Source organism: Quercus lobata, chromosome 2, assembly GCF_001633185.2.
Source record: "Quercus lobata isolate SW786 chromosome 2, ValleyOak3.0 Primary Assembly, whole genome shotgun sequence".
Taxonomy (NCBI): domain Eukaryota; kingdom Viridiplantae; phylum Streptophyta; class Magnoliopsida; order Fagales; family Fagaceae; genus Quercus; species Quercus lobata.
This window is the reverse complement of record NC_044905.1, coordinates 15,671,150-15,696,659: the sequence shown is the minus strand read 5'-3', so window position 1 is coordinate 15,696,659 and position 25,510 is coordinate 15,671,150. Positions and strand designations below refer to the sequence as shown.

The 25,510-nt window shown below is 33.0% G+C and overlaps 1 protein-coding gene and 1 non-coding gene across 4 annotated transcripts; both read left to right on the top strand.

The window, feature by feature from the left end:
• The first annotated feature begins 50 nt into the window (after positions 1-50).
• Positions 51-12,987, top strand: LOC115974705 (increased DNA methylation 3). 3 transcript variants are annotated; one of them, XM_031095186.1, is made up of 3 exons: positions 51-338; positions 12,015-12,236; positions 12,540-12,987. In XM_031095186.1, the coding sequence occupies exons 2-3, from the start codon at positions 12,068-12,070 to the stop codon at positions 12,803-12,805; spliced, it is 435 nt and encodes a 144-aa protein (XP_030951046.1). In that variant the 5' UTR covers positions 51-338; positions 12,015-12,067; the 3' UTR covers positions 12,806-12,987. The 3 variants fall into 3 exon arrangements, with proteins under 3 accessions (XP_030951046.1, XP_030951044.1, XP_030951045.1); XM_031095184.1 differs by lacking the exon at positions 51-338 and adding an exon at positions 3,857-4,138 and having other exon boundaries at positions 12,537-12,987; XM_031095185.1 differs by lacking the exon at positions 51-338 and adding an exon at positions 3,858-4,138.
• A 3,680-nt stretch (positions 12,988-16,667) lies between these two features.
• Positions 16,668-16,863, top strand: LOC115978470. The gene has a single exon (XR_004088746.1). It is a non-coding gene; the product is annotated as a U2 spliceosomal RNA (small nuclear RNA).
• Positions 16,864-25,510: the final 8,647 nt, after the last annotated feature.

Genomic DNA, 25,510 nt, shown 5'->3' with positions numbered 1-25,510 from the left:
CCTTTTTTTTTTTTTTTTTTTAAGTTTTTACACACAACAACGAATCAAATCAAGCCGTTACATAAAGAAAATCAAAATCCTAATCAGTCATTGCCATAAAAGGGAGTCCTCGAGAAACTCACATATTTGGACTCACTCGCTCACTCTCTTCCCGCCCAAATGGCAGCGGAGAGACGAACGTTGACGTGGCACTCTCCGATTTGCTAATGGCCGTTCTTCACTAACCCCCTGTATTTTTTCTCTCCTCTAAAAAGAACCAAACACACTCCCCTCACAGTGTGAAAGAAAGAGAGGCACTGCTCCGAAACGCCGTCGTTTTCCTCCCGGCAAATTTTCCGGTAATTTATTTTCCGTTTGTTACAATCCTTCATTTCTGGTTCTTCGATCTTACTATTTACTTATATATCATGTCCTGCTTTATATTTTGATTTTTGATTTTTTAAATTTAACTTAGGGTTTCTGTTAAAGCAAGCTAACTCTAATTTTTTTTTTTTTTTTGCTAAACCAAGCTAACTCTAAAATATTTGGGGGTAATTGTGGTGTGTTTGGATGGTAAGATTTGGGCGCATGGATTTGGATTTGGATTTGGGTAACTAAAATCAGGAGCGGCCCTAGACATTTTGGGGCCTAAGGCGAGAATTAGAAATATATGTGTATGTGTATGTGTATTTATGTATGTGTATGTGTATGAGTGTGTATGTGTATGTTTATGTGTGTGTATGTGTATGTTTATGTTTATGTTTATGTGTATGTTCATTTATATTTATGTATGTTTATGTATGTGTATGAGTGTGTATGTACGTGTGTATGTTTATGTATGTGTGTATGTTTATATATATTTATGTTTATAAATATAAATATAAACATAAACACATATTTACATAAACATACATGAACACAAACACAAACACAAACACAAACACAAACACAAACAAACATACACAAAAACAAACAAACATAAATACACATACACATAAACACGCATAAACAAACATAAACAAATATAAACACGCATACACATAAACACACACACATAAACATAAACATACATAGAGCAGTGCTTGAATACTGAGAAAACGCTAGAAAAAGCTAGTTCCTTCCTATTTTTTTCATTAAGTTAGTACTTACTTCTCAGAAAACAAAAACAAAAACAAAAACAAAAACAAAAAAAAAGGAAGGATTTTTCTGCCGGAAAGCATTGAATGTCAACAAAGTAGTATATGTTTTTTTGCTTTTGGTTTTTGAAGCAGGAGCGGCCCTAGACATTTTGGGGCCTAAGGCGAGAATTAGAAATATATGTGTATGTGTATGTGTATGTGTATTTATGTATGTGTATGTGTATGAGTGTGTATGTGTATGTGTATGTGTATGTTTATGTGTGTGTATGTGTATATTTATGTTTATGTTTATGTGTATGTGTGTTTATATTTATGTTCATTTATATTTATGTATGTTTATATATGTGTGTATGTTTATGTATGTGTATGAGTGTGTATGTACATGTGTATGTTTATGTATGTGTGTATGTTTATATATATTTATATTTATAAACATAAATATAAATATAAACACATATTTACATAAACATACATGAACACAAACACAAACACAAACAAACATACACAAAAACAAACAAACATAAACACACATACACATAAACACGCATAAACAAACATAAACAAATATAAACACACATACACATAAACACACACACATAAACATAAACATACATATACATAAACACACATACAGACTGAAAAAAAATTAAACCTTCATATAGACTAGAAAAAATTGCAAATTAACACCAATGCTCAAACAATTTTATTAGTTACTTTAGTGTGCTAAATCGAGCCTTTATGTGTATTTATGTTTATATTTAAGTTTATGTGTGTGTATGTTTACGTTTATTTGAGTTTATACGTGTTTTTGTGTATGTGTGTTTATATTTATGTATATGTATATTTATATGTATGTGTGTATATATTTATGTGTATTTGTATGTGTATGTATATGTGTATGTGTATGTTTATGTATGTGTGTGTATATGTGCTTATGTATGTGTATGTGTATGTGTTTGTGTTTGTGCATGCTTATATTTATGTATGTTTATGTGTATGTGTATGTGTTTATGCGTGCTTATGTATGTGTATGTGTATGTGTATTTGTATGTGTATGTGTATTTGTAGATCTCTTTGTCTTTTTCAGATTCAGGTGCAATACCCTGATGCAATTATAATTAATGGCTGAGATTAAAAGTTGAAAAAACAACTTTCAATCTCAACCATTAAATAAAATATATTAAAGGAGAGTTAAAGTTAAAAAAAAAAAAAAAGTAAAAAATGTATAAAAAAATACATGCGACAGTGCACCTGATCTCAGTTCGTCTTTCTTCTCTTACTATTTTTCTTTTCTTCTTTTTTATACGGTGCTTTGTTCTTCTTCCTTTTATTTCTCTTTATACGTCGCCTAGGCTGACAGGAGAGGAGCGAGCGAAAGCCACATCAAGAAAGGAAATCGAAGATTGTGCTGCCGAGCCAAAAACTATGAAAATCTCTTCCTCTCAACTCAGACGATCCATTTAGGTGAAATTGTGGCTCACGAAACTTCACCAGATTATGGTGTGTGATTTTTGTTTATTTATTTATTTGTTTGATTAATTTGGATCTAAAATTAGTTTAACAAGATGATTCTTCTTCTAAAATATAATAACAAAACCAATATATGTTTTTTTAATGGTGGGTTCACTTTCAGTGTTTTCATTTTGTGATTTTGGTTGTTTTGTAGGTTTTGTGTTTTGATTTCGGTGGGTGTGATTTGATTTGTGATTTGGTGGGCTTCTGGGTTTTTGTTGCGATTTGATTTTGGCTGGGTTTTGGCCGTGGTGGTGGTTGTGATTTGATTTTAACTGGGTTTCAGTAGTGATGCATGATTAGAGGTGATGAGCTTAAAAAGCTCCGACCATGGAGGTTTAGAAGGAGAGCTTGGTGATCAGCCATGGAGCACGGTGTGACGTGGGTTGAGGCAAAGAGAGGATGAGAGGGAAATAGGGGTGGTCCTAGACATTTTGGGTCCTAAGGTGAGAACTAAAAATTGGGCATTTTTTTTATACTTATATGTTAATTAAATTAATGTTTATTTAATATTTTTATATTATATTTTTCATAATTATTTTCATTTTCTTCTAAATTATTTTGAAGTTCATTATCAAGATTTGTTGTATTGCAAAATTGAACATCATCTTCTTCTAAATTATTTTGGTGAATTTTGTGCTCATTTGTGATATTTTCATCTAAATTTTGTGTTATATTTTGTTTATTATTAATAATAAATTTATCCATTGATCCTTTTTGAGACTCAATTAATTTTTCTTCTTTTTTTAAGTTTTTCATATCCAAATATATATTTTCTAGTAGACATTTCTAATCAAACAATATATTTATAAAGACTAAAATAAAAAAATAACTTTCAAGTGTAGAGCAAATGAGAAATAGAACTTGATTTATATAAAAAATATTGTTGTAGTTTCACTGAACAATAACAAGTTTTTAGCAATCTCAACCTACATAAATTGAAAAAAAAAATAAGCACAAGCATAACAAAAATTTAAGCACAGTCATAACACTGACACAAGACTTATTAATAAGGCCCACCCACCAAAAAAAAATAATAATAATAAAAAAAAACAAACAAACAAACAAAAAACAAATCCTATCTATAACTAAAAAAAAAAAAAAAATGCAGACTTTAAAAAATAATAATAATATAAAAAAAAAACAAAAAAAAAAAAAAACCTTGAAGGCCCAAACTTAACGCCCAGTCCAGGGAGGGTCCAGGCAGCCATAATGATAAACTGATAAGTGATAAACAAAGTTACAAAACCAGCCAGGGAGGGCCCAAACAAACAAAGTTATCTTAAGTTCTTAACAAATAAAATGCAGTGCCCTGTGCCCAAATATTTATAATTTTATACCTGATTCCTGAACCTCAGAACCTGATACGGTGAGGTGAGCAGTTGAGACTTGAGAGAGGCGGAGAGCAGAGAATCAGAGAGAGGCTGAGGCGGTTCAGCTGGAGACTGAACAGTGACAGTGGAGACTGGAGACTAGAGAGAGGCGGAGAGCAGAGACTAGAGAGAAAGGTAAAATTTTTAGGGTTTTGAGTGGATTTATTTGTTTTGATTTGTGATTGTTTTGTGGTTAATCTCTTAGATCGGATTTGTAGTTTATCTGGTTGATTTTTGGTCAATGATTTTGTTTAGAACCAATTTTTAATAGGATTTACCAAAATTTTTGTTTTTTTTTGGTTAAAAGGATGTGCCAGATTATTTTTGTAATTCATTTGAAACTACCCGGTTGGTTCTTTTCTAAAATTTTGGGGCCCCCTTCCACTTGGGGGCCTTAGGCAATTGCCTAACTCGCCTAAGGGAAGGGCCGGCCCTGACTAAAATTTAAATACAAATCCGTTAAGGTCCTTCAATTTGAAATAACTTCTTAACCTATAGAATTTTAGAAATCCGTATGACATACTTAAATATTTGGTTGGATTTGGAATTAAGACATTTCAAATCCATTACTTTAAAATTCAAATCCAAATTCAAGTATCCAAACGCAACCTTAATAATTGCAAGGGCTAATATGTCAGTGCTGTTAAAACCGTTAACTGCCTGATCTTGAAGGAAATGGTGTTGATATTTTTGACATTGATTCATTATACAAACACTATTCTTAAATTGTATCACGCAAACAATTTTTTGTTTACATAACATTGAATTAGGATAATTTAATATTCCCTGTACTTTTGTACCTCTGCCTTTTGGATATATCTTAATTGAAGCATATACTTGGTTATGCATTTTTATAAAACACTGAATAATTATGTAAAAATGATATGTTTAAACTTTTATGTCGACTTATTAAAAAAAAAAAAAATTCTGTGACTAGATTATTACCATATTTTCCAATAATAATTGTTTTCGAATTTACTATTTAAAAACTTTTAAGAAATCAAAACAACTTAGTTAAAATTTGAACTTACAAACTTTGTGCAATTGCAATATTCATTTTAGCTAATAGGCCAAAAATATATATATTACCAGCTTTTTTTTTCCCCCTTATATGTTCTGCTACTGACACCGAAATTTTCACATAAAATTTCACTTGCTCTCTCACACACTCACAGTTTGGGCCCACCACAAAACAAAGGGTGAAAGAAATTATGTGAAGAAGTTGGTGACAATTTTAGTGGTTATAGAATTATATTTTGAGAATGTGCACTTCAATCAAGCATGTGCTTGGGCTTCGCGCTTTGCACCTAGACTTTAAAAGACTTTCACGCTTAAGTGCACTTGATGCTTTTACCAAAGCTGTAATGGATTCTACCTCAAAATCACTCCCCCTCCTTTTTAAGAAAGAAATGGGTACATGTGTAACTTATTGATTTAAGCAAAAAAAGGTTTAAATTATTAATTTTAGCCAAAGTTCTTTTTGGTATCTTAATTATTAATTCTGTCAATTCGGTAGCTTAACTATTGAGAGGTCAATTATTTCTTTCAACTTTTAGAGGTAATTGGAGAAGATCTTAACATTACATATGTAACTAGAGAAGAGCTTAATTAGGATTTCTTGGGCCTTTTTAGAGTTATAAGAAGTGATCATGTTAGTAATGACATAAAATTGATTGTTACTTTCTGTCCATTTAATGCGGAACTGAACCTCCTTGTCATGCAATCAATGAGGAAATTGGCTTGATTTCTTTTTATCTTATTTGGTAAAGAAGGAAGCAATTATGGATGTACCTTTTGCTCTATAACATCCGCATGTCAGTAGAAGAATGACATGAAATTTATGTAATTTAAGTACCAAAATGTGACTTTGCTAGAGTTCGGCACTGCCTGAATGACGTGAGATTTGGTCATTGGGACTCATTCTGTACCCCTCTCCTCTCAATGCTGCTCTCTTTGGCCCAATTCAGGGAAATAAGAGAGAGAGAGAGAGCTATAACACAATTAACTTGGGACGTTTGTATCTGTGGGATGTCTATAGCTTATCAATGAAGCCTAATAGCTTGAATATTCTTGACCTCACTTTTGGTGATATATCACAGTGCTTTATGCATCTGATAGCTGGAATCCTCTTGACCTCACCAGAGTTGATAAAAGCGTCAAGCACACTCGAGTGTACAGGCCTCTTGGAGGCTAGCACCAAGTGCATCTGCACATCTAATTGAAGTAAAGCACACATTTTTCAAATATAAAATAGAGTAACCTCTAATTTATTTACATATATATATATATATATATATAAACTCTAATAAAAAGATACATAGAGAAGATGGACCCCTATTATAGGGACATCTTTCAAATTAACATTGATATGGAACCCTATTATAGAGAGGATGGTGCGTTGGTTGGTTGGAAGAGACTTTACTTGTCGAAAGGGGGGAGGATGATGCTTTTGGAATAGCACTTTGCTGACTTTATGTACTTATTATTTATTTTTTTTGATAGGTTACTTATTATTTATCCTTCCTTATTATCCCAACTAGGGTGGCAAAAAGGATTGTGAGATTATAGAGGAACTTCTTGTTGGGAGATGTGGCAGAGGAGTTAAAACATCATTTGGTAGGATGGGATACAGTGTGTACTCCTGTTGCTTAGGGAAGGTTGACTATTAGGAAGCTTGCAACTTTTAACCAAGCTTTGTTGGGGAAGTGGCTTTGGTGCCTTGGGGGTGGAGGAAACAAGTTTATGGGGGTGTGTGGTTGAGTGGAGTTCAAAACCTGTTTGAGGAACTCATGGATGTGGTTTTCGGAAGAGCACTAGAGTGGGGTGGGATAAATTTATACAGTACATATATTTTGATGTAGGCATTGGTAGTTGGATTCAGTCTTAGCATGACTGTTGATGGGGCGTTTGATGTAGGCACTGCCATGTTTTTTTTTTTGATAGGTAATAACAGCTTTATTGATAATAAAAGCACAATGAATTTACGATAGTAAACTCACTGCATTGAAAAGAGTATAAACCAATCAAAAAGAAAGACTAACAGAATTAAGAAAGTCAAACAAAGAATGACAATGTGTAAACCCCAAAATCCGGGACCACTCAAACAAAGTCCTAAGTAGCAAAGACTTCACATAGTCTACAAATCTCTCAGTTTCCTCAAAAGTACGAGCATTGTGCTCCTTCCAAATTAACCACATAAGACATGCTGGAACCATATTCCACACTTTTGAAGTGTGACTCCCCAACCAATTCCACCATGCAGTAAGAAGAGAAACAACATTCTTCGGCATCACCCATTGAACCCCAGACACACGAAGGACTTCACTCCACAAGGTATACGCATACTTACAATGGATCAATAAATGATCCACAGTTTCCTCTTCACATTGACAAAAGCAGCACCAATTCACAAGAGGTAACTTCTTCTTAACAAGGTTGTCTATAGTAAGAAGCCCACCCCTAGCACCTGTCCGTAAGAAAAAGGCCACCCTTTTAGGTACCTTAACATACCAAATGCTCTTCCAAGGAAAAGACACCAACGGGGCTGCTAGCAATGAAGTATAAAAAGAGCACATATTAAAAACACCACTACGATTCAATTGCCATATCATGGTATCATCACCCCCCCTAGGTAACTTGGAGGAGATATACGCAAAGAAATCCTAAAAGATCTCTGTCTCCCAGTCTTGAAATGCATGACGGGAACATAAGTTCCAGCTTCTACCACCCCCATCCAGAGCATAATCAACCATTTCAGAAACAATAGCTTCCTTGTTCACAGCAATAGCAAACAATGCCGGATATAAAACTTTCAAGGCAGAAGGGCTACTCCAAGGGTCATGCTAGAATCTGATACGGAAACCCTCACCCGCCACATACAACACATGACCAAAGAAACTCTCAGCCCCCTTCCTAATGTTCTTCCACATACCACATCCATGTGTCCCTCTAACAACTCTAGTACACCATCCCCCATTGTCCTCCCCATATTTGGAAGCTATAACCTGCCTCCATAAACGAGGGACCTCATTCCCAAATCGCCAGAGCCACTTCCCAAGCAAAGCTTGGTTAAACAGCCCAATTTTCCAGATCCCCAAGCCACCAGACTCCACTGGCCACACAACTTTCTCCCAAGCAACAAGTGAGAATTTAAAGACATCATTAAATCTCCCCCAAAGGAAATTCCTTTGAATTTTCTCTAATCTGTCCACCACATGTTGTGGAATAGTGAACAAAGATAAATAATAAGTAGGGAGACTTGATAAAGTGCTCAATAATAAGTAGGGAGACTTGATAAAGTGCTCTTCAATAAAGTAAGTCTACCTCCTTTTGACAAATATAACTGCTTCCAACCTGCAAGTTTTTTTTTCCATTCTTTCAACAATAGGGTTCATAATTGAGGAATCCTTATAGTGGGCCCCCAAGGGCATCCCCAAATAAGACATGGGTAAACAGCCCACCTTACAACATAAAATTCGAGCCAAGGCATCCAAGGTCCCAAATTGTGGAATTTTGTTGTTTGATCATTTGGGATTCAATGGGTGTTACCGAAAGAGATCATTGATTTGCTTTTTGGATGGAGAAACTAGTAAGTGTTCATCAACGATTTGGAACTTAGTTCCATTATGCTTGATGTGGGTTATTTGATGTGGATGTAATTGGCATATATTTGAGGATGCAGAAAGTACTGGGACCTTTATTAGAGATTTTACTACTTCTTTATATCCATTGTTTATGAACTAGTATTTTTCATTAAATTATCACTATCACTTATATATATATATATATATATATATTAAAAACAAAAAGATACATAACATATAATAATAAAGTTTATAAACTCAATATGGTAATAACAGTTGTTAATGGATGATAGTATAATAATCTAGTCAGAGAAAATATAAACATAAAATTTCTATATAATCCTCTTTTGTTTTATAATAATATATGACCGTGATAGATATGATCAAATAAAGTATTTGATTTGATCAAAATATATTCAAAAGGGAAAGACCAAAAAGCATAAGAATAGTAAATTATCCTTGTTCATGTCTCTTGATATGTAAACAACAAATTGTTTGTGTAATATAACACCAAGAATAGTTTTTGTATATTACATCAATGTCCATGTCATATCCTTCAAGATCGAGCAGTTATTTTAATGGTCCATATATTTTTCAGCAAAAAAATAGAAAAACACACGTAGGTGTGACTTTTGGCTTCTTCAAAAAGTTTCGGAAAAGCATGCTTGAGGTCTTGAATTTTGAGCTTTTACAACACTGGACCTTACTGCTGGTGAATTTTATATCTGAAATGTTTAGGTGCTTTCTGTATTAGCTATTTATCAAGATGCAGGCATGCAGAGTTTCTAAAACTGGATTTTCCTCCCTAATATTCCAATCTTTCATATGTTTGGAAAGTCTGTGGTTGAGCTGTCTCTGGCACCCATACTTGATGAGTAAAATAGTGAAATTTTATACATGTTAAATTTGTCAAATTATTTAGCACCTTGTGGCTTGTCTAAGGCTAGTTATTTCTTTACATGGTATCGTCTTCTAGTTACTTATGAAATGAATTGCAAAGCTGTACTCTCTATTTGTTTGTTTTTTTTAATGAGCTAGTACTTTTCATTAACGAATAACATAATTACAAGTGCCAAGAGTCTTATAGCTCAGTGGCATTACTTGGTTTCCTTTATAAGGAGACAAGGGTTCAACACCCCCCCCCCCTTTTTTTTTCCCCAAAACACTTGCTGTAACAATTGGATTGAAAAAAAAAAAAAAAAAAGAACACAATTACATGCAAGTCATGCAGCTTAATTGGCTACTAACACAAGCACTGAAAAGACATCAGACAGACCTGCACCACTCATAACAAAAGAAAAAATCCTCTAAACCTGAGCAACTAAAGAAAAAACTAAATTACTTTTTTCCACAGGCTTTTTTGCTAAGGACCGACAAAGGACTATCCCGCTAACAACATAAGACTCAATTCATGACTAAATTACTGAAGTTCTCTCTTGTTTTTACTTGAGCTTTGACTTCCAACTTGATAGCAGAATTTGGGCATGTGGATATGGATTTGAATGATTAAAATTCAAATACTTTGTTTGGATAGTTTTGAAAGATCAAGGAGTTGGATTTGACCAAATCCACCAAGGATTTTAAACCTTTAAAATTCTTGGATTTGAAATGACATCTAAAATCAATGGATTTGAAATCAAGGCATTCCAAATCTTTTGATTTAAAATCCTAATCCAAATCCAAATTCAAGTTTCCAAACGCAACCTAACCAAAGATCAACTGTGATTTTACTTGACCACCAGAGTCCTTGCGTTTCTTTGATGCTGAACAGGATACAGAGTAGCTCCTCAAGCAAGCTTGTAAAGAACAGCTTTTAGGCTTTTCCCTTTCAAGATCTTTAAAAACCATTCAACAAATTTCTCCCATCCAGTTTCAAGCCTGCTTATCGGACAGCATCTCATAGCCTCCTTCCATAATCTTTTTGTGAATGCACATTCAAAATACAGATGATTCCTGCTTTCCAGACTTCTACAATAAGCACATGCTGCATAACCATTGTTGCCCCATTGGAGTAATCTGTCTTTAGTAGTCAATGCATCATCATTGTACACATGCTGTCTAGGAAATGCAGTATTTCCAAATGATCTTCCACCATTTGTCCTCTGGAAGTTGGAATCTGATAGCATATCCAGTGTCTGCACTAGAATAATTACCTGACTTGGAAGGGATCCAAATGGGCTTCTCTTTTTCATCAATTTCAACTATAGAAAGCTTGCTTTGGATGGATACCAGAACTTCTAATCTTGCAGGCTTCCAGTGCCAGTCTTTACCTTGCAGAACACTCAAGACAATGGTCTCCAAACTATTCGCTACATCATAAACAGCCCTGTAACCTGTTCTCTCTATTTGTTAGTGTTTATTATGGACACGTCTTTTGGACTTTGCAAGTGTTTACTAGAACAACTCATCCTTATAAAAAAGGAAAACAATATTCTTTTTATCCTTACATGTTCTATATTTGTCTGGAAATTTTAGAATTTTCTATTTTCGTCATTGAAAATTTAAGATGTTACCCATTTTGCTAAATTTTTTTGTCAACATGTAACAATATATATATTTTAGGGCCGAAAATAAAACCTAAACTATATTTCAGGGACAAAAAAGATATAGTTTAGGTTGTATTTTTATCCATAGAATATCATCTAGGTTTTATTTTTATCCCTGAAACTTAAACAAGAGTAAACGGAAGAGTAGAATGTGGAACATTTTTATATTATGTTTATTGAAAGGGTAGTGATACAAAACAAAACAAGCCCACAACAGACTAGGTTTCTTCTTCCTCCAAAACCACCAACAACTTAGGGAGAGGAGAGGGTTTTGGGAGGGGGGAGCCCAAGAAAGAATTCAAAAAAGCCCATCTGCCCAACACATGGGCAGCTCTGTTACCCATGATCCAACCAAAAGAACAACTTACAAAATCTTTAGCTATCATTTTCAGAAACAGAAATAGAACTTTTTAAATTTAAGGATGAAAATACAGCTTCAGCTATATTTAGGGATGAAAAAACCAGGGGGGACAAATCCTTATTCGTACTTTCAAAAGGCTTCTTTCCTTTGTTTTCAGCCTGTAAATTTTGGCCTTGCCATTTCAGAGGTGAGGTAAGATCTTCTCCCCATATAGGCGGCGGACAGTTTTGCAGTCTATATTGTTTATAAAATATTTTAGCCCAGAAGAAAAAAGAATTAATTTTTTGTTCATGTCATATTTTTTATTGGTGAATAATTTCTTGTACATATATTTGTCAAAATTAATATGTATTCACAAAGTTCCCTCTGGACTTGTTTTATTAAGCGCATAGTAACCTGCGATTGGAAGCAGAAGCAACTTTTTGCCATTTAACATATATCACATGCTTATCCCTACCTGTTTTTTTCATTGTGATTGTGCACATGATTCACTATAAGTTTCATTGGTTGCTTTTGTATAGTCTGAAGGTGGTCCTTGAGAAGAGCTCAAAACAGAGCAGCTACAATAGGCAGCATGGATGGGCAAGATTTTGCAGATCGTTCACAACTGAAGCCAGCTGTTGTTTTAACTGGAACAGCAAAGGAAGGTAGTGCTGCACCTCCTATTGGTCTTGTTGACATTGGTGTTAGTGATGGTGCCTACCTATTTCGAGTTGCACTTCCTGGTGTCCGAAAGGATCAATGTAAGTTTACTCCATTTTCATTATTTATGCATGACATTCGTTCTTGTTTTTTTGCAATGGAAGTGAGCCAGGTGCACAAATGACATTTGTAGATTTCATCCCTCATCAATTTCTTTTTTCTTTTATTTTTTATTTTTTTGTGGGGGTGGGGTGGGGTGGTGGGGGTGGTTGTAAGTTCCTCAGCAAAAGCAAAATTAAAACTCACTGGTGTCTATTATGACCGCTGCATGGCATGAACTTGGGTTTCCTTTTAAAATAGTGAAAAGATAGAGATGACAAACTGGATTATGTTTACTCTAGCAGCTAAGGTAAAATGTGAGATCCAACGTGACGGGAAGGTTCACATAGAAGGAGTGATAACAGGTGTAGGAGTTCCGAAAGAGTCATCAGCTGTATTCCAGATGAAAGTCCAGCAACTATGCCCACCTGGACCATTTTCTATTTCCTTTAATCTGCCTGGACCCGTAGACCCCCGATTGTCTTCTCCAACTTTTCGGCCTGATGGCATCCTAGAAGTGGTAGTTATGAAACGCAGAACTCCTCCAACAGATGGTGGGTTACCTCCTTAATGAGCTTTATGCAAAGAGCTTTTTTCTAAGAATGCCAGAGGAAGATATATAATATTGTTTTTTTGTGTGTACAATATCAAATATTGAAGAATTGCAAATGTAGACACCTAATTTTGTATTGATTAATTGTCCTTAAATCCTCAAATTCATTATGATGATTATTGAGAAATGTTGGCTGCAAATATTGCAAATTTTGGTAATAATGCATTCTCTAATCCAACATAATTGTAGTTTGGTTTTTAAGAAAGATGGCAAAAATGGAATTTGGTCTAAGAAAGCAGTTTTTTTTTTTTTTTTTTTTTTTTTTTTTTTTTTGGGGGGGGGGTAGAAATTGGCCTACGTTTTCTTTTCTTTTCTTTTCATCAGAAATTGTGGAATTTTGAGATGAAACTAATATAGTAGTATAATTTTGAAGCAGACATAGGTGTATTTGTATGGATACTAAATTGTAGTATTTTATACGTAAAATATGTGCTAAGCTGACGTAAGTGTAGTTTCGTTTTTAAGTAAGATGCCAGAAATGAAATTTGCTCTAAGAAGGCGATTTTTGTAGAAATTGACCCATATGTTTTCTTTTCATCGTGTACTCAGAAAGTGTGGAATTTATCTTTTCATCATCTTTCGTTTCTAAGAAAGATACTACACTTTTTAAGTGGAATTTTGAGATGAAACTAATATATTATCATTTTAAAACATGCATACGAGGCTTTGTATGGGTACTAATTTGACCTGTTTTAGAAATAAAATATGTGAAATATGAACCTTTGAAAGTTCTTTTGCACATTAAGAGTTTTATAGTTGATCATACAGTTTCTGATATTTTCAACCAATATTTTTAGGATTCAAATCTCCTATTTTTTATTGTTGCAAGAATTGAATTCTAAAAAAAAAAAAAAGGAAAAAAAAGCTACTTTGCACAAAAATGGACAGATGTTCAACCCATGAAATTATAGTATTTAACTTTAGCACAAGCCCATGTTTGTAGACTTTTCTACCCAAATTGAATTATACCACTTGATTCATTAAATCTTTTAAATAAGTCACATAACTATTAGAGTAGATCATAATCATATAATTACAAGTATGCTTAGATCGAGTTGTCACATAAAAGGTTGGAAGAACTTTTCTCTAAATCAATTTGAAGGAAAACTTCGTCATTTTTATAGCTACCCATCAAAAAATAGTTTTTAAAATTTTTTTTATAGTTGTATTATTTTTGGAAAATAATTTAGGCCATTATATAATATATTATTCTAAAATAATCTAAACCATCTATTTTATGATTTTTTGTGAGCAAGGAGAAACTTTAAAATTATTTGTTGAAAGTTGGTTAATGTATGATTGTATTTAAAGGAAAGTAAGATTTTAAAAAACTGTACATAAGCAAATAAGCCAAAAATACTATTAAAAAAAAAAATTGGTGTCATACAAGTGCTTTGGGGGTAAGGGTTAATGAACTAAGTTTTATGGTAATTGTGGGGTCATAGAGCCTAGTGATATACATTCACCTTTTGTACTGGGCTTGAGGCCCATGTCGAGGCCCATAATCGCATATGAAGAAGACAGTGGTGATCATGGCAACCCAGGAAACCGTGTTGAGGACAACTCTGTCCTCGGCTAGCCAAAGCCGAGGTAGAAGAAAAGTGATTTACCAGCAAAGACAACCTTCCAAAGCACTCCAAGGAAAAAGATAAGTACAGCAAATAAGCACACTAGAGCATGGCGGTAGAGCAATTCCAGGAAAAGCTGTTGCCTCCACATTAAATGCTCCACAACTAACACTCTGGCCGCATTAATGTGGAAATGATACTTGAGCAGTGGCTTTTCAGACTCACAGCTACTACCTAAGAGCTTCGGGAGGAGGTTGATGTGACAAAGACCAACAACAGTAGATCTGACCTGCACATGTATGGTAAAGATGAATGATGAAAGTAGTATATAATGAAGAAGGAGCTTTGAGAAAAAGGATCGGAGATTTTACTAGAGAAAACACTGTAACAATCTGAATTAACTTTGTAACCATTGTCACTGTCACTCAAGAAATAATAAGTTGAAGCTCCTCGGACTAGTGCCGAGGATTAAATTGCTTGCTCAAGTCCATATTTGTTTTGCTTATTCATTCTTTAAATCATCTTCAATTGTTGTTATACTCATTAAAGCTCAATTCTTCTACCCATTCTCTACAAATTTATTATATTGGACTTGTTGGGCTTGAATTCACTTATCCCTTAAGAATAGTGCTCAAACCCAGTCCCTATAGTAATATAATGGTGGAATTCTTAAAATTTAAAATTCATATATCATATCGTATTAGAGAAAATTTTTGATTTAATTTGAGGATGAAATATCTTGGTACAAATTAGTGTCAACATCCTGTTTCAAAGTTAGCGCTTAATTTAACACATTACATGTGTGTGTATAAAAGAATTTTAAGTAATTCCATTTAAATCATTATTATATAAAATTAGATTCATAAAATCTTATTCAGAAGATTTTATTCTTCAATATTAAAAAAAATTACAAAAATACGTATTGTGGGGAATGAATTAAGTACAAGAGGCCCATGGGCCCAAAGGCCATAAGAATAAGAATAAGGAAAGGGAAGCAATAGGTCTAGCCTAAGACAGTTGCAGAAGAAACAATCCAAGCATCGAGGGAGAGGGAGGAGCAAGCAAAGGACCTTTATGGGTAATAAGGTCCGATCCACTAAAGGATCCCTCTCTCATTAGGCATGTGGCTAAGGAGAATCTTATTCTCGGCCCGTGATCAAGAATACTATCTAATTGAGGGATAACTAAGTACTTGAAAACCATTAGACAGCTGATGAACTAGGGAAGGTCGTGCCTAAAAACCCAACTTTTACATTTGCATTAAATGATTATACTTACCATTCAGATTACATTTTACCACTGTTTTAAAAACCGGACCGAACCGGCCGGTCCGACCGGTTCAACCGGGAACCGGGAGCCAATCCGGTCCGGTTAAAAGCTCCAAAACCGGTCAATAACCGGTCAACAACCGGAAAACCGGCCAAAAACCGGGGTCCAACCGGAAATTAAAAAAAAAACGGTTCTATGACCGGTTCGGTTTTTAAAACCATGCATTTTACATTAAACAATCTGTTAGAATAATGTTCTCCACCTACTTACTTCCTCAAAAGAAGGGAAGATACCTTTGATAGGATAAGTATCATCCTCCTCATTCCCCCATCACACAATGATTGGAGAGAGAAAGTTCTACTTAGTATAAATTGAAATATTAGAAAGAAAAAAAAGTCTAAAGTATAAATCCTAACTTGTAAGAATCTTCATTAGCCAGACCGAAGAGAATATAAGGATATTTGCACAATCTTATTAGTCTTTAATTTAATCTTTTGTGTGGTTCCTACATCGTGAATTCCCCTTCTCATAACTTAGAAATTAATTGTAACAATCATTTTACTTTTCTTTCATATTTTGACTCATATACACATGATTTTGTTTTGGCTGAATCAATCTGAAAGCCTTAAAGCTTAGCAGGGTCAAAACTCAAAACAACCTGATATTTTAACTAATATGTTTTAAGGGGCAAGTGGTATTGAATTATTGACCGATGGGAAATTTTTTGGCCGGTTTGGTAAGCAAAAATATTTGATGCTCAAAAAACCTCGATTTGAGTCTTTGTCTTTTTGTAGTTGAAACTTGAAAGCCACAGATGTCAGCTTGATCACGTTGACAACGGCTTTTGCTCTCGATATTGATGAAAAGTTACATTTGGTATAGCACGACAACAGTGAAAGTTTCGGTAGTCCCACACCGAAGAATGAGAGAAGCGAGGAGTGAAGGCCGAGATATAAAATAAGAACACTGACTCTAAACAACTCATACCTTTCTCGGCCTTTTGGCTAAGATCAAGTGTAGTATCTGTTCTTATCAGTTTAATATCTGATATGTGGCCCATTGGGTCACACGATATTAAATTTATTTCTTGAGGGGGAAGGCCCACTACAGTAGCTTGCTACTGGGGTCCTCAAGCGTCGCCCATGCGTTGCACTACTGCACGGGCCTGGCGCACTCCACCAAGTCTAACTCAAAGTTTGTTCTTGTCTTTTCTTGTTGTTTTTATGGGACGTTTTAGGTGGGATTCTGAAAGTTGGGCAATGAAAAATAAGAAGAGAAAAATTCTTGGGGTACCCGTACCACAGACGAAATCATCACAAATATATATTTATTAGTCATTAATCCGTGCATCGATACTTAAAAGTACTTATTTTTAACTTTAAAAAAGTACTTATTTTTAACTTGAAAATGAATGAAAATAAGTAATTTTTTGTTCAATGTTTAGAATTTTTTTTTTCCTTCTTGGTTCCACATAACACATTCTAGTGTGGGCTATTCTATGGTGATGACTTCACATAATACTCAATTGCAATTAAATTTATTATCCACCACCGATCTAATCTATGTTATCTTGATAGTAGATCTACAAATTGCATTCTCATATCCTTAGAGCTTGCCATATCATTATTATTATCTATATATAATATAAAACATAAAATTTTGACTTTTTGAGAGACTTACATTAGAATTAGGTTTTAAAAAAATAGTTATATATATATTTTTTAAATTAGACCTCGTGTTAGAATTTTTATTTTTAAAAGGACTCACTTTAGGTTTCAAAAAGAAAAAAGAAAGACTCATGTAAAAAAAAAAAAAAAAAAAACTTTAGAATTAAGGAAAAAAAAGAGAGAGACTCTTGTTAGAACTCTCTCACTATTTAGTTTAAAAAAAGACCACACGTTAGAATTTTTTTTTTTGTTCACTTTAGGTTTCAAAAGAGAGACTCCTATTAAGACTCTCTTGCTATTTAGTTTTAAAAAAAAACCACATGTTAGAATTTTTTTTTTCACTTCAGGTTTCAAAAAATAAAAGAAAAGAAAGACTCACGTTTAAAAAAAAAAAAAAAAAAAAAAAACCTTTAGGATTAAGGAAGAGAGAGAGAGAGACTCCTGTAAGGACTCTCTCACTATTTAGTTTTAAAAAGTAAACAAATTTTAGTTTAAAAAAAGACCACATGTTAGATTTTTTTTTTTTCACTTTAGGTTTCAAAAAAGAAAAAGAAAAAAAAGAAAGACTCACGTAAAAAAAAAAAAAAATAAAAAAAAAAAAAAAAAAAAAAAAAAAACTCACGTAAAAAAAAAAAAAGATTAAGGAAAAGAGAGAGAGAGAGAGAGTCCTGTTAGGACTCTCTTACTATTTATTTTAAAAAATTAAAAAAAAAATTTAAAACAAACCACACGTTAGATTTTTATTTTATTTTATTATTTTTATTTTTACTTTAGGTTTCAAAAAAAGAAAGACTCATGATAAAAAAAAAAAAAAAAAAGACTTTAGGTTAAGGAAAAAAGAGAGAGAGAATCCTGTTAGGAATCTTTCACTATTTAGTTTAAAAAATTAAAATTTTTTATAAATTAAAATGATGATGTGGAAAATTATGAGAGTTTTAGAGGTTTCGGCTATATATATATATATATATATATTGTGAGGACCCGATTTGGTTCCCTAACCCAACAGATAGATGAACTAAGGCCCAAAAAGCCCAAAACAATGAATTTGTAGATAATAGGTTGGAAAACTGGGTTCTAATGAATTAGACAAATACAAAAGTAGATTTAGATGACAAGAAGATGTAAATGGACAAATTTATAATGAATAAAATCGTCCTCGCCAATGTCCGAGGAGATCTGTTCTTATATCTTTCTTTCAGATTTGATTACCAAGTTAGTTCTTGATGCTATAGTAATTTTTTCTTTTTTTCTCTCCCTTTTGCCCATAGAGGATCTCTTACATTATATAGTTCCCTTTGGATGATCTTGATCCTACACTTGTTGATCATTTGAGTTACTACTTGAGTGTTTGTCACATTAGACACCCTCTCTGGCCTTCTGTGAGTTGTGGTAGTTAAGACAGCACTGTTCAGGGGTTTTCTCCACATAACTGCGGTCAGAAAGTTAGCTGTAGGACATTTAATGCGATGGTAGTAGCTTTCCTTTTAGATATTTTAGGACACCTTCTTGTCTTGTGTTCCCATAGTGCCTATCTGTATCAGTAGAGTGTTCCTCGGATGTCCTCCCGAACGACGAATCACCTCTATGGACCCCGACCTTGGTTAGCCGAGGATGCTATCATCCTCGGCCCAACCCCCTGTAACATTATGATCAAAACTGACTCCTCCATCTGCTAACATAGGCTCTTTTGATAACGTTTACCCTCCTCTGACGCCTTAGTCCTCGGCTTGGGCCTTAGGTCCATTGTATACCTAAATAATGGGCTCCGGGCCCAATGCCCCTACATATATATATATATATATATATATATATAAATGAGTGACATATGATGTATATGGCTGGGTACCTGGGTCTATGCATGTCACTTGTAGGTTGAAATTTGAAAAGATTCAGAAATAATATTGTACATATTCATGATGCTTTCCCCCCACCCCCCCCCCCAAAAAAAAGACCTGATTTTATAATAATTATTTGGCTCCAAACCTTTTCCAAATTATTTTACATGATTTTGTTGCGTGTCTGATATTGATAGACTCGAATTCTAAATTGTTTAATGGGCTATTTGCATGGGATAACTTTGTAGTTTTGATCATATTTAAAAAAATATAATAATAAGATTTGATTGGTACACAATCATTAAAAACAATATACATGTTTCCCCCTTATAGAAGTTAGTTTGTTTTTTTTTTTTTAAAATGCAATCAGTTTCCCCCCCCCCCCCCCAAAAAAAAAGCTATCAAATTATTTAGAAAGAATTCATAAAAATAATATTAAAAAAAAAGAAAAAAAGATTTCTTGTGATATATAATATTATCCATTAACAAAGTCAGAATTTTGTTTGGGCCGGGACAAGACTAAATGCGAATTCAAAACATAAATTGATTTTAGAAACCTTAATCAATGAGTAAAAAAAAAAAAAAAAATATAATGGAAAATTATTAAAAGATGTTGATTTTTGACAAAATGTTAGTGTACACTAACACGTTAGCATATGTTTAATGGAAAATTGGAAATCACAAATTACCCTCAATAGTAACGATTTGAAATTTGAAAGAAAATAATGGACTGTAAAACAAGTAATTAATAGTCAGTCAGCCGAAAAAGGCCATTCAACCCTTGATATTGCATTCCTTATCATTCATCCATTTTCAAATGGCAATGGTTCCAGCAGGGCTCACGATGGCGTAGTGATCCAGTGGAAGGATTTGGAAATGGGTTTAATGGTAGTTTAGATTGTGTATTTCAGCTAAGATGAGGGTTACCAAATCACCCACAGGCCAGCTCGCTAGCCCACTAGGCTAATTTGTGGCCCATTCCAATGTTGTCGAGGCTTGTGCGTAGCTCAGAATCTTAATGGGGCTGGCCGGCTGGCCATGAGTTTTTTTTTTTTTTTTCACCCACTGGGCGGGCATATTAGCCTAACCCGTTAATAAAAAAAAAATTAACAAAATAATTTGTGTGAGGGCATATAATAAAACAATAAAAATGATCTTTATTTGATTTACAGATGATGAGAAAACGAACTATAATATTTGATCTTTTCAAATATGAATATTATTCAAATTAGGTTTCACAATATAATGAAAGGAGAATTTTTTTTTTTAATGGGATAATGCTGCAAATCCGGGTGACAAATTCTTTTCTTCCATAATCCTTGAAATTTAGGACCCATCTATGGACTTATTCTTAATTTTAATTTTTTTAAAGAATCAAATACGATGAACCGAATCTAAATGACTTTTATCTTTTTTTTCTTCTCTCTTTTTTTGAGAATGAATGTTCACGACATTTTAATTTTTTAAATATGCATATAGTTTTCGTTGGATGTTCAATTATTAACTATTAAGAGCTAAGTGGACATCATTATCAGGCTTGTGGTTACGAAGTCAAAGACAATCATTACGTTAACTTAGTAAATTACAATGTCATTTTGAGGTCAATTTTTTTACACAGATGAGATAATATTAATTAGACCCATTCAGGTACTAGTTGCACAAAATTAACATTCACTTTCATTTCATTTGCATATCTTTCAAAACGTCGTTGAAAATTTTACTATTTTTATAAAGAAGTTGGAAATTGTTTTATATATTAACACACACTTGAGAAAGTTTAGTCAACTTGGAGTTAAAAATTGGGCAGTTGAACTGTTGAAGACAGCGTCAAAGCCGCAAGCTCCACATGACTTCAAAGAAGATGAAATTTCAGGCATGTGGCATCAGACGAATTGGTCCGTTGACTGCAGACATGGTTCTCTCTTGCAGTCAAATCTCATCATTTCATGATCATCTAGGAAAATACCTCATTGACGATTCAACAAAAACGGCACACATAAGAATCACATTGCCTTAGAAAAATAGAAAAAAAGGAAGAAGATAAAAATGCTATAAATTAACCACCTTCTACTTTCCTCTTTCATATATCTTTTAGATACGTAAAATACTACAAACTATTGTCCATTTTTTTCTTTCATCTTTGGATAAATAAAGAAAATAATATAAAATAAAATATAAAATGAATAGTATTAGCATAAATTTACATGATTACTGTAACAAACTTGTAAATTTACATAATATTACACTTATTGATGTGGATCATTTTTAGGCAAAAATGTGTAAAATTTACGCATTTTTCTATTATACACTAACAGATATGAGTACTCTTAGTTCCCAAAATTTTAAAGAGGTCATTTTTTATCCTTAAATTTTGTAAAGAATTTTTTTTTTAATAATTTAAAGACAAAAATAAGGATGAATTTTTTTTTTTAATTCAATATTTTAGGAATGAAAAAAAAAAAAAAAATTTTAATTTAAGGACATAAAGTAAAATATTTTCAATAGTTTAGAGAAGAAAGACGAATTTTTAAATAATTTAGGAATATTTTTTTTTTAAAATTTAAGGACAAAAAGTGAAATATTTCTAATAGTTTAGGGATGAAAGACGAATTTTTCAAAAGTTTAGGGGTGAAAAACAATACTTTTAAAGTTTAGGAATGAAAAACAAACATTTGGTAAAGTTTAGAAATCAAAATAGTATTTTAACAAAATTAAAATTGTGCATAAAAATCACATTGTCAACGAGAAGTAGGTTTTTTTTTTTTTTTGAGAATGAACGAGAAGTAGGTTGGTAGCAACATTTTTCAATTTTGAAATAGAAGTAGACAAATTAATAACACTTATTACAAGCAGACAATCATAGTCAATAATATGCACAGCCTGATATTGAACTAAATCCACATTCATCGCAGGAGCTCATCCATGATAGTTAGCAACAAACATTGAAAATTTTATCAGTGGCCCCGATCCTTCCACCTAACTTTTCCAATGTCTCCAATGTGGATCTTTTCTTTTGGGCCGCACCCTAAGTAGGTTGCATAAAGGTTAACATGGATGACAATTCCTTAGGTAACCTTGGACTGATAGAAGTGGAGATCTTTAATTTGAGGGACTCCCATGGGAATGGGAATTGATTGTGGGGTTTTGTGATGTAATCAAGTCAAATATGGCGACCAGAGGGGAATCACCACGATGATTAAAAGTTTAAAACTCATTGTTTTATACCCATGTTTGTTTTTTAGGCAAATTCTTTCGATTAGGCTTCTATTTAGAGTTTAGTCAATTCTTTTAGTTATGGTCATTAACTTTTTTGTTATAATTTTCAATTTAAGAGTCATAATAAGGTTTCTTCTATTCTAAGACATTTCTTAGAGTCCACAAGATTTGATTTTGTAATTTTCTCAAAATTTTCTTCTAAAGAATTTCTAGGGTTTTCTAACCGACGATTTCTTTAGTATTTAAATTGTGTTTTTAGCCTCCTTGAAAATTCAAAATTTAATTAATGAAATTTCAAAGAGATTTCCGTTTTTCTTCTTTATGGATTCTAAGAATTCTTCTTATTAATTTAATAGTTATACATTTTCTTGAAATATATGTAATATATTTCTTGTGACTTTTTGTTTGTCATTTCATCATTCGGTTAGGGAATATAAGATTATTGCTAGTTTAATGGTAGGTGTAGGGTCACAATTTGAGGCCAAATCCCAAAACGTATGGAGTCTTGGTCCAATGAGCCCAATACAATGAATTTGTAGAGAATGAGTCAAAGAGCTAGATCCTAATGAGTTGGATAACGGCTAGTATTGAATTGTATGGCGATCAAACACAAATAAAGGATGCTGATCAATAAACTTTCAGTCCGAGGAGGTTAAATTTGTATATAATGATCACTCTAGAATCTCAGAATGGTTCAGATTGCTATACTATTTTTTCTCTCTCCCTTCCCCTCCATATCTCCTGAGGGTCTCTTACATTATATAGTCCCTTTTGGGCCATCTTGATCCTTTTGTTGAGAGAGTGCCCATCTCATCAGACACCCCCTTTTAGCCTTTTGTGAGTTGTGAAAGCCAAGGCAGCACTGTTCAGAGGTTTTCTCCACATAAATGCGGCCAGAAAAGTAGCTGCAATGCATTTAATGCGGTGGTAGTAACTTTTTCTTAGATATTTTGTATTTCCTTCTTCCCCGTTTATGAGGCACATTCCTATCGCTAGAGCCTTTTGGAGGGGCCCTCTAATTGCTAGAGTACACATTTGAGCTACATTCATCGCATCCGAGGAGGTATTCCTCCTCGGATCATCTTTCATTTATTCCCTGCTTATGAGACTTTAACTGGGGATTCCTTAACAACCATTTGTTTCTCCTCGGACTTGTTAATTGTCCCGGGTGAAGCCCAAAACCCAATATATGATCTTGGACCCTTACTCCTACAGTAGGGTTATGAGCTGCTTGTGAAGGGTTAATATTGGGTAATTCTATATTTCAAACTTCATTTTTATTAGTAGATTCTTCCGTTGGAGGGTTATCGATATATCCTTTGAGGTTTTTATTTTTGTTAGGATTTTTCTTCATAACCATATTGATGTGTCTTTTATATTTTTACACTTTATTTGCATTCCATATTGGTTATGTGGATTGATGCTAATCAAATATCCATCCAAATCATAATTGGTTAAATAATCAAATTAGATTAATTTGATTAAAAGTAATCAACACCGGTCTAAAACGGTAAAACCTCTCTCTCTCTCTGTTTAATAAGTGTTTAAAATATCAATTTTTTTTTGAAGTGAGTAAACTAACACCATATAAATATTCTTGATTCAATATTCTCTTTTGAACTTCTTAATTTTATGTTCTTTTATTATTAATAATTTCTTAACATTATGAGTTTTAATTAGATTGATTCTTTCATATAAGTTTACACAAAACTTAATACGAAAATTGTTATAGAATAAACTTTTTTTTTTTTTGGAGAAAGTGTACGTTATAGAATAAACTTGAATGACTTAAATTTTTTACTAAAATGTGAATGAAAATGAGACATTTGTATTCTTTTAAAATATCATAATTTTTTTCTTATTTATTTATGAGACTAATTTTGCTTCTTTAAAAATTTGAATCATTTCAACATTAGAATTTAATATATCTAACACAATTTTTTGGAGGAACAAGAAAAAGAATAATTATTTTTCTTAAGAGAGAGATTCATTTTTTCAATACTTTGGACACATCTGGACCGTATAATATTAGTCTTCAACTCCACATAAATAATATAGCTTTCTGTTTAGGTGAAAAGAAAAGGGGAGACCTGTGTCACTGTCACTGAGTCAATGTAGGGAAATCTCCAGTCTCCTACTACCCCCAAAAAAACAAGGGCTTTATTATGAAATTAACTATTAACTTGTGCCCAAAGACCACGTCGCTGACTTAACTGTAGGGTTGTCTCCTGATACTGCCAAAAAGAGATGGCTCCACCGTACAAAACGATCGCATATATACTAAAATGATGGTTTTGTCAAATTTAAATAGGTGAGGTGAATTGGTGATGTTATAATATGTTACGCAGACTGCAGAGCACGTTATTGCCATGTGCCTATCTCCATGTTCCTATACATCTTGTTTTTGGCTGCGGCGTCTTCAAGAATTTTCATATACAAATATATGAAATTTTACAAAAATTTTTTCTACGAATTTTCATATTTCAAATTTGTTACATGGTAATTCATTATCAATATACAGTTATACTCATCCATACATGATAACTCATTGGCTTTACCATTTTTTTTTTTCTTGAATTACTAACTTTATAACAAAATAAACATGATAACAATAGTATACACATACATGTAACAAACCTTTTGTATTTCCTAAGTATTAAATTATATAAAGTTATACATGTATACATTCACACAAAAAAAATTATATTTTAATAATAATAACAATAACAACAACGCACACAATCAATATATGACACACTCACACACATATAATATAATTTTATAATAAAGAGAGAGATACAGCTCACAAATACTCACTCTTTACTTTTAAAGTCAGTGGGTTCCAGTTAGCTCAACTGGTAAAATCTCTAATGGTTGTATAAGAGATTTGGGGTTCAATCATTGGCTACACCAAAAACTGATTGGTGTCTTAGTCTGATGATAAAGAGCTATCATCAGGAGTGGACGTCATAGGTTGAAACACTCTCAAAAAAAAAAAAAAAAAAACTTCTAAAGTCAGAGATACTGAGATAGTTAGATAGAGAAGAGAGATGAAATGAGATTTATAAAAATAAGATAATAAATTGGATTAGAGAGAGATATGTGATC